At 57.7% G+C, this 13,867-nt stretch overlaps 1 protein-coding gene across 2 annotated transcripts; it reads left to right on the top strand.

The window, feature by feature from the left end:
• Positions 1 to 1,879: 1,879 nt before the first annotated feature.
• Positions 1,880 to 7,478, top strand: b3gnt2b (UDP-GlcNAc:betaGal beta-1,3-N-acetylglucosaminyltransferase 2b). 2 transcript variants are annotated; one of them, XM_029251585.1, is made up of 3 exons: positions 1,880 to 2,013; positions 3,485 to 3,601; positions 4,645 to 7,477. In XM_029251585.1, exon 3 carries the CDS (start codon positions 4,663 to 4,665, stop codon positions 5,848 to 5,850), a length of 1,188 nt encoding a protein of 395 aa, XP_029107418.1. In that variant the 5' UTR covers positions 1,880 to 2,013; positions 3,485 to 3,601; positions 4,645 to 4,662; the 3' UTR covers positions 5,851 to 7,477. The 2 variants fall into 2 exon arrangements, with proteins under 2 accessions (XP_029107418.1, XP_029107419.1); XM_029251586.1 differs by lacking the exon at positions 3,485 to 3,601 and having other exon boundaries at positions 4,645 to 7,478.
• The last annotated feature ends 6,389 nt before the right edge of the window (positions 7,479 to 13,867 follow it).

The following is a 13,867-nucleotide window of genomic DNA, read 5'->3' on the forward strand; positions in this document are numbered from 1 at the left end:
CTGTTGCCATGGACACAACAGCATCCGCACAAAGTCGTAGTGGAGAAGTGAAGTTAATGGTTTGATGTCCTGAAGTGACCCTAACCCCACTTGCAGGGAGCGCTGCGCTCGGTGGGCCGTACGCTGTGCCGTATCCATGGCGACCGGGAACCCAACACCGCACCGGCAGCCCACCGACTCTGCAGCTCTCGCAATGTCTAACCCTGACCCTGACCCTACCTCTGACCCTGACTCCCCCCCTGGGGGAATCAGGAAAACCAGACTCTGCCCTGCCCCCACCCTGAGCCCCACCGGTTTGGGACGGTTTCTGACACCAGCTGCTATCTCTGAGCGGCACGCGAGGACGGCGCCGCATTGTGGCTCAGGATAAGGCGAGAGCGGGCGGGTGCCGGAGGGGTGTGGGTTCCACCCAGCAGCCCTGCCAGCCAGCGCCGAACCCCCCCTCCAGCAGCACCACTGGCTGCTCGGTGCGTGAGGAATACACAGGACAGACACACCCTGAGGAGCGATTAGAGACGATGATCCGGACGACCAAACGATAGCAGAACATCTCCCTGCCACCCCCCCCCACCTCACCCAACGACCAAAGGGACTGTGGTCACGATGAGCTCCACAGGAAGAAGAAGCAGTGCATCTGGACATGCGCGCGCGCACACACACACACACACACACACACACACACACACACACACACACACACACACAATCTTCCCCCATCTCTCCTCTCCCATCTATGCCTTGGAACAAACAATTATTCTAATTTTACCGCATTTCACCACAGCTTCCTTTCCACTGGAGAGAAACTCCATTAACCAGCAACCAGCCCCCCCTCTGCACCCCCCACCCCCTGACAAGACAGCCACTGGCGCTGCTGGAAACTCAAACAGTGTGATGTGACGAGGAGCAGAGGAGAGAAAGGCCCCTGGGGCTCTGTGTGCGTGTGCGTGTGCGTGTGCGTCATGTGGCATACGGAGCCGCTCCGGGACACGGATTCCGCTGCACCAGAACAGGGAAAGAGGCCATTAGGCGAAGCACCACAGGAAGGACCATTAGGCACCTGCGTTTCCCAACCGTCGCGTCTGACGATTTTGAGACTCCTTTTCCGGAAAGTTCTCTGCTTTTTGCCACATTACATCAGCGGCAGCCAGTCGGAGTCCGGGGGTTCGCGTCCCGTCCGGTCCTGCGCCGTCCGGCTTTGCCGCCCGATCCGGGTCACTGCGCCGCAGCACGGTCGATACGGTCGCTGAACGGAGACCACGCATGTCCATGACTCCCCGCACGCACCTGTACAAGGGTTCACCTGGGCAAACCTAGTTTGTTCCCGACCGCTTGGCACACCGAGGTTCATCGTTCAAGCAGGTGCATAAGACGCAATTAATGTTTCAACATTATTAATGCTGTTAGAGTGCAGAGTTGTGGTGCTGAAACAACACTGCTGCTGTGTTCAAACGCTTGACCCGAGTGGGGTTGCGGTGAACCGAAGCCTAACCCGGCAACACAGGGCGCGGGGCCGGAGGGACGGGGGACACACCCCGGACGGGACGCCAGTCCATCGCAAGGCACCCCAAGCGGGACTCGAACCCCAGACCCACCCACGGGAGAGCAGGACCGCAACCAAAGCCGCTGTGCCCCCCGCGCTCCCCTCTGAGGATCATCATCCTCCTTCACAGCCCCACTTCTGCGTTTCTCATTTCTACTTCCCCTTCTCATAAATTAAGGTAAAACAGCGTGAAACAGAGTGAAAGGAATTGAAAGCAAAACCTTCAGCTCGGGTCTAGGACACCTCGGACCCCCCCCCCGCCCCGGGTCAGCACCGCCCCCCTGGGAGTGGAATCCATGCCCACGTGCCACGCATCACTCGCGAGGGGCGGCGCCTCGGGTGTCGCGTGCCTGTAGGTCCGCGCTCACTTCACTCTCCGCGTGGACCTGCTGCCCTTCAGGTACCGAAACGCTTTTTCCGCGGGTTTGAAAGCGGCGCGGAGCGCGGCGGTGGACGCGGCGTGTGTGGTGAAGGTAGCCGCTCCGTTTTACACCGTTTTTACCTCACTTTACATCACACATTTGGAGGGGAGGAGTCTGAACGGCTCGGCGCGTAGGAAACGGAGACGTGATGTCGCGACGGGAGAGAGGGGTTGGTTGGGTTCGAGTCCGAGACACAGAGAGAGACAGCAGAGCAGGAATGAGTGTGGGTTCGAGGCTGAGGGGTGGGGGGGAACCAGAGCACGAGCGGCTCGGCTTCGGGTTCGAGGACACATGATTACTACAGGTGGTCGGCCGTCCTGGTCTGGCGTGTGTCGACCCGCGTGAAGAGACAGGAGCTCCACGTGCTGATTCCGCGTGGCGGGTAAAGTGACACTTCTTCGGCTCGCGTCGTTGCTCTCTCTCTGTGTGTGTGTGTGTGTGTGTGTGTGAGAGAGAGAGAGAGAGAGAGACGGGCCGAGCCGAGCCAAGCCTGCCGTTGCCCAACCACACACACATACTCCGCAGTGTGTGTGTAGCGAGCCGGTGAATCTTTAACGGCTGTAAATAATTTATTATTAACATGTAACTTTCTCCAGAGCGACTTCCGGTGCTGCGGTATTTACTCTAATTTACCCATTTGTACACCGGGGTCATTCATTGTACTGGAGAAGTACCTTGTTCAGGGTCAGGGTTACTGTAGCAGCGTGTGGGATTCGAACCTGTGGGTCCAAAGGCAGCAGCTCTTAACTGTTAGGGTACCACTAGTACTTTAAAAGAATAAAAGTACACCATCCCCCCCCCCATGTCCTGGGGGCGTTTAGCCAAATGCCCCTAACAGTGAGTGACCAACGAACACCTACATTCCCCACCCGCTCACACTGGGGGGGGGGTCTGTCTCAGGTGTTCGTCATGAGGGCGGAGACACTCGGTCTTCATTATCGGCACCCTTTGCTCATAAACCTGCCTCCCCCCCCCACGAGGAACGTGGTACAACTGACCCCCCCACTGGCACGGTCAAGGGTTCGAGGAGTGCGCCGCTCAGAGATGAGCGTTTGGGGTGGCGTGCCGGAGTCTGGCTCTCCGACTGTGTTCAGGGTTGTGTGTGTGTGTGTGTGTGTGGGTGTGATTCCTTTCCCAGGATGCCCCACAGAGCTTGTAGGAAACTCAATGTGGGTGTGGGTGGGGGCAGTGCTTATTTTCTTGGGTTTTTTTTTTTTTTGGATTCAGGACTCATCCTTATACCCCCAATAGTGTGTGTGTGCGCGTGTTTTTCTGGCAGTGATCCTCCCTTCCTGATTCCCTTCAGGCTGAATCACGCGGTTCAAACGTGTTCGAACATCACCTGTTGCCGCGTCGGGAGACCCCCCAGCAAAGACGTTTGTGCTCCCCTCCCCCCCCCCCCCCCCGGGCTCCGCAGGGTGGGGTCGCGCTACACCTGCCTTTGTCTTTGGGGTGGGGGTGTGAGCGCCCCGCGCCGTTACCCCTCCCTCGGCGATACCATGTCGGTTTGTGTTTCTGGCAGCGGGTCGAGGAGCCGAGCCCACCTGCGGAGCCGGCGCACGGGTTCGAGTGTCGAGGATGGGGTAAGACCCAGGTGCGCGCGAGAGGAGGAGAGCCCCGCCGACAGCTGCCCCCCCAGGTAAAATCCCGAGTCGCAGCAGGCGACGCTTTTGTTCCGCTTCGCCCGCTTACGCTCTGTTTTTACCCTTTCGACTTCTCCAGTCTCCGTGTTCCTCCTTGGCTGGAGATGTTAGTGGTATTTTTAACCCCGAAAGTGCTGATGATGGAAGGAGATGTTTGTAGTGAGAGGAGGCAGGAGAAAGAGCCAAGAGCCCACAGAGACCTCCTTTAGTCCTCGTACCCGCAGCCCAGCGTTCTTTTCATGGTGTCCCAACACTTACCGTTGTCCTCATGGCTTGGGGGCGGGGCTTCTCGCTCTTCCGTCTCATTGGCCAGTAACTCACAATGGCCTCTGTCTCGTTGGTTAGGAGCTCCCATCACTTTTACGTGTCGTTGGTCAAGAGCCGAACGACTTTCCGATCCATCGGTTACGAGTTCAGATTCGCTTCCACCTCATTGGTCAGCATTGCTGGTAGGGCGGGGCACGCAGGCAGGCAGCTGGGGATGAGATTTTTCTTAAATCGCTGTGACTGAACACCAAAGATGCTTTATTGGTGCTGAAAACTAGAGGAACAGTTTGAAGGCCTTTGGTTTCCTTCGGCACCGCGGCGCCTCTTCGTTGTCCCGGCAGCAAACGCGTCGACGGGCGAAGTCCGTCTTCCGTCGACAAGTCCTATTTTGAGGAGTTTTCCCGAGACGTCGGGGGGTCGGTACTTGGTGTCGTGAGGGCTGCGGGTTGGCGAGACGGAGATGGTCCAACTTGCCCCAGGAGTCTCTCGAAGGAGGTGTCTCTCAGCCGACGGGCACAGAGTGTGGCAAAAATGAGCGGCGACTGCTTTAGCGTGTCGGAAGTTAACGGAGCGCAGCGGATTTGTTTGAGCGTCCGTTTTAGTAAGAATCGACGGCGTTGTTATCGATACCCACCGCAGAGCGATCGTACATCGCGGCAGAACCTGGAACCTCAAGGGCTCGTTTCTCCGAAGCCGGCGATGGCGCCGCGCTCGCCGGCGCCCCCTTGCGGCTCGGCATGTCCGTAGCGTGACGTCCTCTCTCGTCGCACAGGGGCCGAGGAGCGGAGCCATGCAGCGCGGGAAGAAGGTTCGGATCCTGGGCCTGATGGTGATGCTCCACCTGTTCGTCTTCGTCGTGCTGGAGGTGCTGTGGGGCGGCGGACGGGAAAAACGACGGCAGCCCAAGGTCGTGGTCCCCAGCGGGCGATTCTGGAGAGCCTTCGTGCCCAGCGCAGCCTATTGGAATCGGGAGCAGCAGAAGCTGGACCTCCTGCACAACCCCATCCTGAAGGCGGAGAACGTCTCCGCCATCGACTGGTTCAACGCGACGACGGGGCGGGGCTCCTGCGAGCCCGACGTGGGGGTGCGCGCGCAGGTGAAGGACTACGACGCGCTGCCGGCACGCTTCAAGGACTTCCTGCTGTACATGCGGTGCAGGAGCTACCCCATGGTGGTGGACCAGCCGCGGGCGTGCGAGAAGAAGCCCTTCCTGCTGCTGGCCATCAAGTCGCTGGCCCCGCACTTCGACCGGCGCCAGGCCATCCGTCAGACCTGGGGACGAGCGGGCCGGCTGGCGAACCGCACCGTCGCCACCGTGTTCCTGCTGGGCGACGCCGCGCGCTCGGACCACTTCCCCGACCTGCGGGACCTGCTGCGGCGCGAGAGCTCCGCCCACCGGGACCTGCTCATCTGGGACTACAGGGACACGTTCTTCAACCTCACCGTGAAGGAGGTGCTCTTCCTGGACTGGCTGGAGCGCCGCTGCCGCGACGCCAGTTTCGTCTTCAAAGGGGACGACGACGTCTTTGTCAACACGCGCCGTGTGCTGGACTTCCTCGAGGGCCTGTCCCCGGCGCGGGCCGAGAGCTTGTTCGTCGGGGATGTGATCACGAACGCGGGGCCGCACCGCGACAGGAAAGTCAAGTACTTCGTCCCCGAGAGCGTGTTCGTGGGGCAGTACCCGCCGTACGCGGGGGGCGGCGGGTACCTGTACTCGGGCGAGCTGGCGCTGCGCTTGCGCTCCGTGTCTCCCGAGGTGCCCCTGTACCCCATCGATGACGTCTACACGGGTATGTGTCTCCGGAAGCTGGGCCTCGCGCCCGAGAGGCACAAGGGCTTCCGCACCTTTGGCATTCAGGAGAAGTACCGGGACAACGCCTGCGTTTACCACAGCCTCATGCTGGTGCACAGGAGGACCCCGCAGCAGATCATCGAGATCTGGTCCTGGATCAGCAACCCGACGCTTAAGTGCAAGTGAAGTGTTTCCCGAAAGCGCTGGAGATGGAAGGAGGTGTTTCCCGATCTGATCCTGGAGCAGTGAGCTGACACGCGGGTGTAAAGGTTACTTTGTTTGAGAATGTTGAGTGACGAGTTGAAAGAGCTTTTGATGATGATGATGATGATGATCCTGGTAATTACAAGAGGATGAGTTCAACTGTCTGAAACAATTAGTCTTATTTCCCTGCTCACTGTAACCTGGGATGTCTGAGGGTTTATTATTGTATATACATATATATTCCTTCATATCTCGCACTCCAGATGAGGCCTTCAGGATAAAACGTGTGTGTGTGTGTGTGTGTGTGTGTGTGTGTGTGTGTGTGTTTACAAAGGTGCATGAAATGACACTTGACTGAAGTTTCCAGCCGTGTGGGGGACGGGGGAGGGGGTACCCTCAGCAGGCGTTGTTTATGTTGCACCGTGTGTCTCGGTGTCTTGTGTACGGTGAGAGCGACGCCTCCTCCCTCTTGAGACGGAAGTCTGCAGGTATTTATTGCAACGTTCGTCGCGACAGCACTGGAATAAGGAGCCGCGCTTCCTCGCTGCCTGGAGCGGTCGTGATCGGTCACGTTCCGCACACCCTGGGGGTGACGTTCCTTCGGGGGTCCCGTGGAGTCCTGCTACGTCCCTGGACGTGGCCACGGGACGGCCGGCTGCCGGCTGCCCGCTGCCGCTCCGGGTATCCCTCCTGAGAGAGACGTGAGTTTAAGCGGAACCCTGCGCGCGCGCGACGGGCACAAATTGAGACGAGATGGTCGCACCTTAACGCTGCACCTGAACTGCTGCTCTGGAAGAAGCTCCTTGACCCCGGTGTCCAGTAAGACTTGTGGGTTCCCATCAGCTTGGTCTCGTTTGCATCCCAGGAGGGGGCTGTAGCGCTCCTGCCGGACAGGAGCGGAATTGCACGACACCCGTTTGATCGGCACCCACCCCGCTCCTGGGGGGGCTGTTGGAGTCATGCTGTGGCCTTAAGTATACATCACGTCAGTAAGAACAAATAATTTATCCAGGTGACGGTGTCATATGTGTGTTCGGTCTCTTGTTCACACTTCTCCTGTGCTGTACATGAGCAGCGGTGTTTGCTGTCTGCTGTCCAACAACCTGTTCACACACCTGAGCCTACAAACTTGCACAAAGGCACGTGGAGGAGTCGCCGTTTCACTTTAGCGCCTTGGGTGGGGGCCGGGGGGGTACGACACCCTGGGCACCACGCGGCTCAAGGGCGGCCGTCGCCCTTTCCTCCTCCGCCACCCGAAACTCATCGGGCTCCTTCGGATGTGACGTCCCCGCTGTCGTAATGTCGCGTGTTCCAGCCTCCTTTCCCATGTCGACACAAGTTCTCAGAAATTGTCCGACTTCAAAGTGCCGCCTGTCACCGCTCTTCTTGTTCAGCTGTCTTTCTTCTGTTCTGAGTCCTCATGTGCTCTTTGCGTGTTTAAATGGATGATTAATAAAGTGTATTGCACTGTATTTCTGATAAATTTGCTGTCTTTTGTTAGACACGTAACGGGACACACAGTCCGTGTTGCACATTTCACACGTCCAGACTGCCGCCCCCCCACCCTCATCACGCTTGTTACAAGGCGCATCGCGCAGCTTCGTCGTCGTTCGCTTGTTCAAAAGCGACACCTGGTGGAAGGAGGCGGTATTACAGTCATTTCTCCACTGCCATGACGTCACACACTTGATCTCATGTATCGCTGTATCAATAAGCGCTTCAACAGTGTTTCTCTTTGCATCTTATCGCATATTTCTTGAATTAATGTATTTCTTTTTTGTTGTAATATTACTATGTTTGGCTCTTTGTTCTCTGCATGATGTACACTGTGTAATTGATATTGATGACAAAGTTTTTAAAAGCAGCTTGTGAAAGTGCTTTGCAGTGAGACGTGTACAGGGAAATGCTACAGGAACAAATTCAGAGCAAAAGCATTTAAAAAATGGAATGAAATGAATTGCTGACCTAATAGAAGAGGAACAAAAAACAGGAGGCAGGAGTAGAAAGGAAGCTGCCAGAAGGGCCATTCGGGGGGGGGTGGGGTTGGGTCGCTGCTCTCCTTGAGGAGGGAAAGTCTGGAGCGTCACCTCTAGTGACGGGAAGCTCCAGACACGCTTCGGGGTGGGACCAGAGCGGTCCGGAGTGGCCGAGCCTCGAACGCGAGGTCCCTGAAATGAGCTCGAACCCTTACGGGAAGCCGGCGCAGGGGTCCTAACCCAAGAGCGACGTGGTCTCTTCCGCGGGACTCGCTCAGGGTTCTAGCTGCTGAGTTCCGAACACGCAGGTGCGATGGGTCTCGCCTGGGATCAGCAAGGAGCTCCGTCCAAATTCGCTGCAGTGCTTTTCTACGTCAATAGGTTAGAGTAAAGTGGTGATGAAGAACGTCGGCAGCGACGTCGCTCTCCCAGCCCCTCGGCTCACTTCCGCAGCAACCTTCTGTCTCATCAAGTCCGGCAACGGGGGTTGCGACGCACGCAGACTCGTGGGCGCACGATGACCGAGTCGGAGCGGTCGAGGGCGTGGAAATTTCCGGTAAGGTTGGAGGTGTCCGGGTGCAGGACGGGGTCGGGGAACGGGAGGCAGGCAGGCAGGCCATCAAACGGCGTGACCTTTGCGGGTGGCCGAGCACCCGAAGGTTGCTGGTTCCGGCCCCGCACCACGTTACTGCGGTATAAGGTGTTTGGACTGAACTGCTCGAGGAAACATGGCGCGGCGTTTGAACGCGTCACACTACGTGCGTGACTTGGCGTAGTGTGAGGTGAGGTGGGCGAAGAACGAACGGCAGCGAAAATCGACGGCTGAACGAAAACGCACGGAGGAGGTGGAAAAGGCTCGAAGACGAGAGTCGTGGGACTCGTGTCGCCTCCGTGGGCCTTCCGTGCTTCCGTTTGCTCTGGTTTGCACGAGAACGAAGGAGCGCGAGCCCCAGCGCGGCGGTGCCAGGCGCCGTCGGGTTCGACTGACGCAGCGGAGCGCCGCCCCTGGTCGCCAGCAGGAGGCTCCGCTCGCTTGATGTTGCGAGGCAGAAAAACACTGAGCGGATGTTCGATAACTTGTACCGTCGTTCATGTGGTTTCTAGATAATGAGCTTTACTATGCTTTACCTGTTTTGACCATTTTTATCAGTTCAGCATAAGTACCATGGTCAAGGGTACTGAACCATGTAAGTACCATGTTCAGGAGGCGGGTTTCGAACCCAGAACCTTTATGCAGCAATCACTGCACTGTAAGAATAAAAATCTTCAAATCTTTACATTTATTTACATCGATTCATTTACACTCATTATCAGACACTTTTCTCCAAAGCAACGCAGTAAACAAATGTGACAGGTACAGGTAAAGATACAGGTACAGACCCCCCTTTATTGCCCATTTTCATCTCAAACTGTCTCTCCCACATCAGTGGTCCTTCTGGGCTCTGACCCCACACCCACACTTTCCTTTCTTTATTCCTTCCTGTGGGGGGTATAAAGGTCCTGCAACACCTTCCCTAGTTAAACGAAAGGGACAGCAGAGTCCTGTGACACTTTCCGGAAAGACGTCTTCACCCCCCCGTCTGATGTGGCCTACTGGGTGGTGGGTCTGGAGCACAATGTGGAGCATAATGGTGTGTGTTCTGCTCCTCTGGGGCTCTGTGTGTGTGTGCGTCTTGTCTTCCACGTCATCACGCCTGACATATGACCGAGTGACAATTTTCCCAGATGGTGCTTTGTTTGCAGCCCTTGCTCATCTCAACATCTTTGGTGTGTGATGCCAGGGAGCAAAGCAAACCTTCAGCCCACCCCAAACCCCAGGCTCCCGTGGGCACAGGAAGGAACCGTCGCCATGGCGACAGCCAGCGACACGTTGCCACGGAGCCAGTCACCAACGAGGTGTGGCCGGACGAGGCCCCCGAAGAGATGCTAACAGTTGAGCGCAGTTTCCAAAGTACCTCATTGTTCGCCGCGGCGTCGGGACCCTTCGCTGATGACGGACTCTCTTCCCGGTGACTGGCAGTCGTGTACAAACAACCGCTCGGCATGCAAACTCCACACGCCTCTTTCCTCTTCATCTCCCTCGTTTGCATGACAACATATCTAATGAGCTGCGCTCAGTAAATCGCTAAGCTCATTATGGCGACGTGACTCATTCCGGCGACCCGTTGCCTGGCAACAAACTCCGTTGATGCAGAAGTGAGGATGGAGCGGCGTTTGGGTTTCGCTCGTCGTGTCGCTTTCGGGAACGCGGCTCTTCGATGTCATGCGAAAGCAGCTGGGGGGTGAGATTGATATGGAAACGCACCTTTCTGTCTGTGTGTGTGTTTCAACTTGTCCCACCTGAAACATTAGAAGTGTACTAGTTAAAGCTGCTGCCTTTGGCCCCGAATGTCGCGGGTTCGAATCTCACCTCCAGCTGTACGTCACTTTGGAGAAAAGCGCCGGACAAATGAATAAACGCAAACACACACTGACAGGCGCAGCCGGGTGAGGTGCAGGTCGACGCTCTCAGTATCTGTATCTGAAGTTTACATTTATTTATTTGTCAAACGCTTTTCTCCAAAACAACTTCCAGCGAATTCTATGTAGTGCTACCAGCCCACACACCCTATTCACCACGGTGACTTACACTGCTAGATACAATACTTACACTGGGTCACTCATCCATACGTCGGTGGAACACACACACACACACACACTCTCTCTCTGTCACTCACACACTATGGCTGAACCTCCAGCATGTCTTTGGACTGTGGGAGGAAACCAGAGCACCCGGAGGAAACCCACGCAGACGCAGGGAGAACATGCAAACTCCCCGCAGACTGAGTGGGGACTGAACCCACGGTCTCTCGCACCACCCAGGCGCTGTGAGACAGCAGTGCTACTCGCGGTGCCCCCCCTCCGTGGCTGGCACCAGGAAAACGATGGTATTACAAACACACCGGTTTTGATTCGCTCCAGTATGAACAGAGCCCGAAAGGGCAGGAGAAGCGCAGTGTTGGCTGAAGCCGCTGCTCTCGTCGGCGCTCACTCGTGACGGAGTGTGAAAAGGGAAGAGCAGGAGGACAGCAGAACGAAACGGGTGGAGCGGGATCGCCGGCCCCACCGCCCATCTGCAGAGCCAGGACGGGCGACAGACCGCGTTCCCCGTTCGCCCGCGTTCGGCCCACTCTGCGATCAAAGGGCGTATCGCGTTTGCGTTCAACCCCGAACCCTCGTGCTGCTCTTTCAAACAGCACGCCACAAAGAGCAACCCGTTCCTCTTGGCTGCTTCGGCTGCAGCTCCATCTTCGCTCGGCGACGCTCGGAGCCGCGGCCCGAAATGGTAACGAGTGGCGCTTTGGCGTCCTGCGCCTTTTCCGGGACGGGGCTGCTATTTCACCTGTGAGCACCGGAAGGAGTACCGCCACGACCACCGCCGGCGCCACCGCCCCGTAGCTTTCTGGTGCGTTGGGGGATCGACTGCCGGGCCTCTCGTAACCCTGCCGAGCAGCTTCCTCTCGACCCAGAAACGGAGCCGAAACGGAGCCAAAACAAACGATGGGAAGAATGCGCTCCCGGCCTCCGCTGCGCTCACGCTGGGACGAGACCCTCGGAATGGACCGTGCGGCTCTCATTCAGCCTCCTGCTCTCTCTTCGCTCTCCAGCAGTTCACGGATGTGCGGCAGGCGCTTCGAGGAAAGCTCGCGGGGTCCTTCACGCCGGACGACATCTTGGGAGTCGTTTCCACGGGCACGGCGCGATCCTCCTGGTCCTCTTCGGCTCGTCACGCTCTAGGTGACCAGGAAGAGCAGACGGCAAGCCCCTCCCGCTCGCCGTCCCCTCCGTCCACGTCCCGGAACACCTTTTACTCCGTATTGAAAATGGAAAATAAGCGGCAGAATGCTGTTCAGCTCTGCTCTTCACCCGACTTCACCTTCGCAAGACTAGTGTTCCCTTCAGATGCTCTGCTTCGCCTTGCAAAGTCACATGGTGTACTACGTTGTACTACGTTGTACTACGTTGCGTACTACCACACACCCAGTGCCATTATGTAAGTTGCATTCAATCTGACAAAGAGCCCCATGTATCTCCCCTGCTCCCCTGTCCATTGGCTGACCGTAGCTGCCCCTGTCGCGTTCAACACGCTGGTTACGGTCTACAAGACGCTCGGTGGCTCCCCAGTAGCTACAGGACTTGGTCCTGCAAGAGCGCTGTGCTCTTCCACCTCCGGCTGCTCGGTGGTCCCACTCACAAGGGTCCAAAGCGGAAAGTCTGTCGGTTCTCGGTTGGGTCGTCGTGCGGTGGAATGCGCTCCCCGTGTTCCTCAGGGCTGCTGAATCCCTTCCAACAGTCAGGAAAGGCTGTAAAATCCTGTCACTTTAAGATCCTATCCCCAATTCCCCTTCCTCCGTATTTGTTCCTTTGGCACCTTAGCCATCTCGGTAAGCTGTGCCGGGGGGAAGAGACGCAAATACCCACATGTAAAATAGAGTAAAATACAGTATACGATTAGTTCGCTGCCCAGGACGCAGCTGTTTGTGAGCGAATGTGTCGATTACAAAAGACAACTGTGAACTCTCATGTAGCGGCGGCTCAGTCTCCCCATGGAGCCACGCTAGTTTGTCCCCACCAGCGCGAGCACCGCCGCCGAAGTGGTCGGAGATCCACGGCGGCGCCGCTCGACGCACCGGCTCTGGCTGCTTCACGCAGCACTTTCGCGCTCCTCGTGGGCCACACGCTGCGAAGAATGCGTGTGGAATTTCACCTCCTCCTTGCAAACACGCTCGCTTTGTTTTCTCCAGCTACTGCAGCACATTTTTGCCCTTTTTCTGTGTAAAATGCTGAAACAGGCAAAGCCCCTCGCCCACCGCTCAGCGACTCCGTCCTTCCGCTGGCTCTGCTCCCTCCACAATAATCGCTACCATTGTGGATGAGGCTCGCTGCCGTGCGTGAGCGGCACGGGGCGGGGCGGCGCGGCGGAGACCGGCGCTGCGGCCGCTTGACGGAGGCAGAGCGTCGTCGTCGTCGTCGTCGTCGTCCTCCTCCTCCGCTCGGCCCGCACGGCGTCGTCGTCTCGGGTGGATGTTCGGAGAGACGCCATCCCTGCGCGCCGCTCCGGTCCAACGCTCTCGGACCGAGAGAGCAAAGGAAGCACCGAGCCCAGCCGGGAAAAACGAGACCGAAGAGATGTTCGCTGCTGGTACTGCTGGACGTCCTGTTCATGGACACCTTTCTTCATCCAGGGGCCGGTAGTTGACGGGGACAGTAGACGCGGTTGCGGAGGACTTCGGGATCGTCGTTTCCTTCGTTCCTCTTTGTGCAGAGGTTCACGTGGGGACACCCTGTCACACATTTATTCCGCTGGGGTGGAACCGCAGTCCCTCGGCGGGCCAAGTGAGTTCGCTTCCCTCCCTGCTTGTGACTCGGCGTCGTTCAAAGGTCAAAGGTCAAAGACCTACGGAAGCGTCGGCCGAGGAAGGCGTGGGCGGAGGGGCTCCGGGGGCTCAAGGACACCCCTCCGCAAAGCACGAAGCCCGATAAGACGACTCCTGCTGCTCTTCCGTGCCTCAGTGCGGAGCACGGGTACGAGGAGACAGAAAAGCCGCAAGTCCTTTCCTCTGTATGCTGCATCTCCCCCCCACCCCCCAAGTGTTTTGACACGGAAAACAAGGCTTTTATTGTCCATAACACAAGGGCCTCCTTCTCACATGGAAGGAGCTAGAATTATGGAGAAACCCCTTCTATCGCATCACAGCTGTGAAATGAAGCATGTTTTCGAGAGACGGCGCTGCAGCGCGAAAACGGCTCGGACGCCGAGAGCGAAGGGAGCCGCTTAACGCGCGTCGCCTCCGTGCAGGATCGGCGCACCGGTACAAGCGAAACGGGAACTCGCCCAGAGGGGTTTGACGCTCTTGCAGAAAGCAGCCGCGGACTGCCCTGCGAAGCACGTCCATCCGTTGCCGCGCCTCGTCCGTGCTCCACCTCCCAGCTTGGGCTCCAGCAGCCGTGAGGGTGTCTGGAAGGAGCGCCGACAGTCAGCG

This window comes from Scleropages formosus, chromosome 4 (genome assembly GCF_900964775.1).
Source record: "Scleropages formosus chromosome 4, fSclFor1.1, whole genome shotgun sequence".
NCBI lineage: Eukaryota > Metazoa > Chordata > Actinopteri > Osteoglossiformes > Osteoglossidae > Scleropages > Scleropages formosus.

Coding starts and splice junctions, on each gene's coding strand:
- b3gnt2b (XM_029251586.1), top strand. CDS start 4,663: ATGCAGCGCGGGAAGAAGGTTCGGATCCTGGGCCTGATGGTGATGCTC.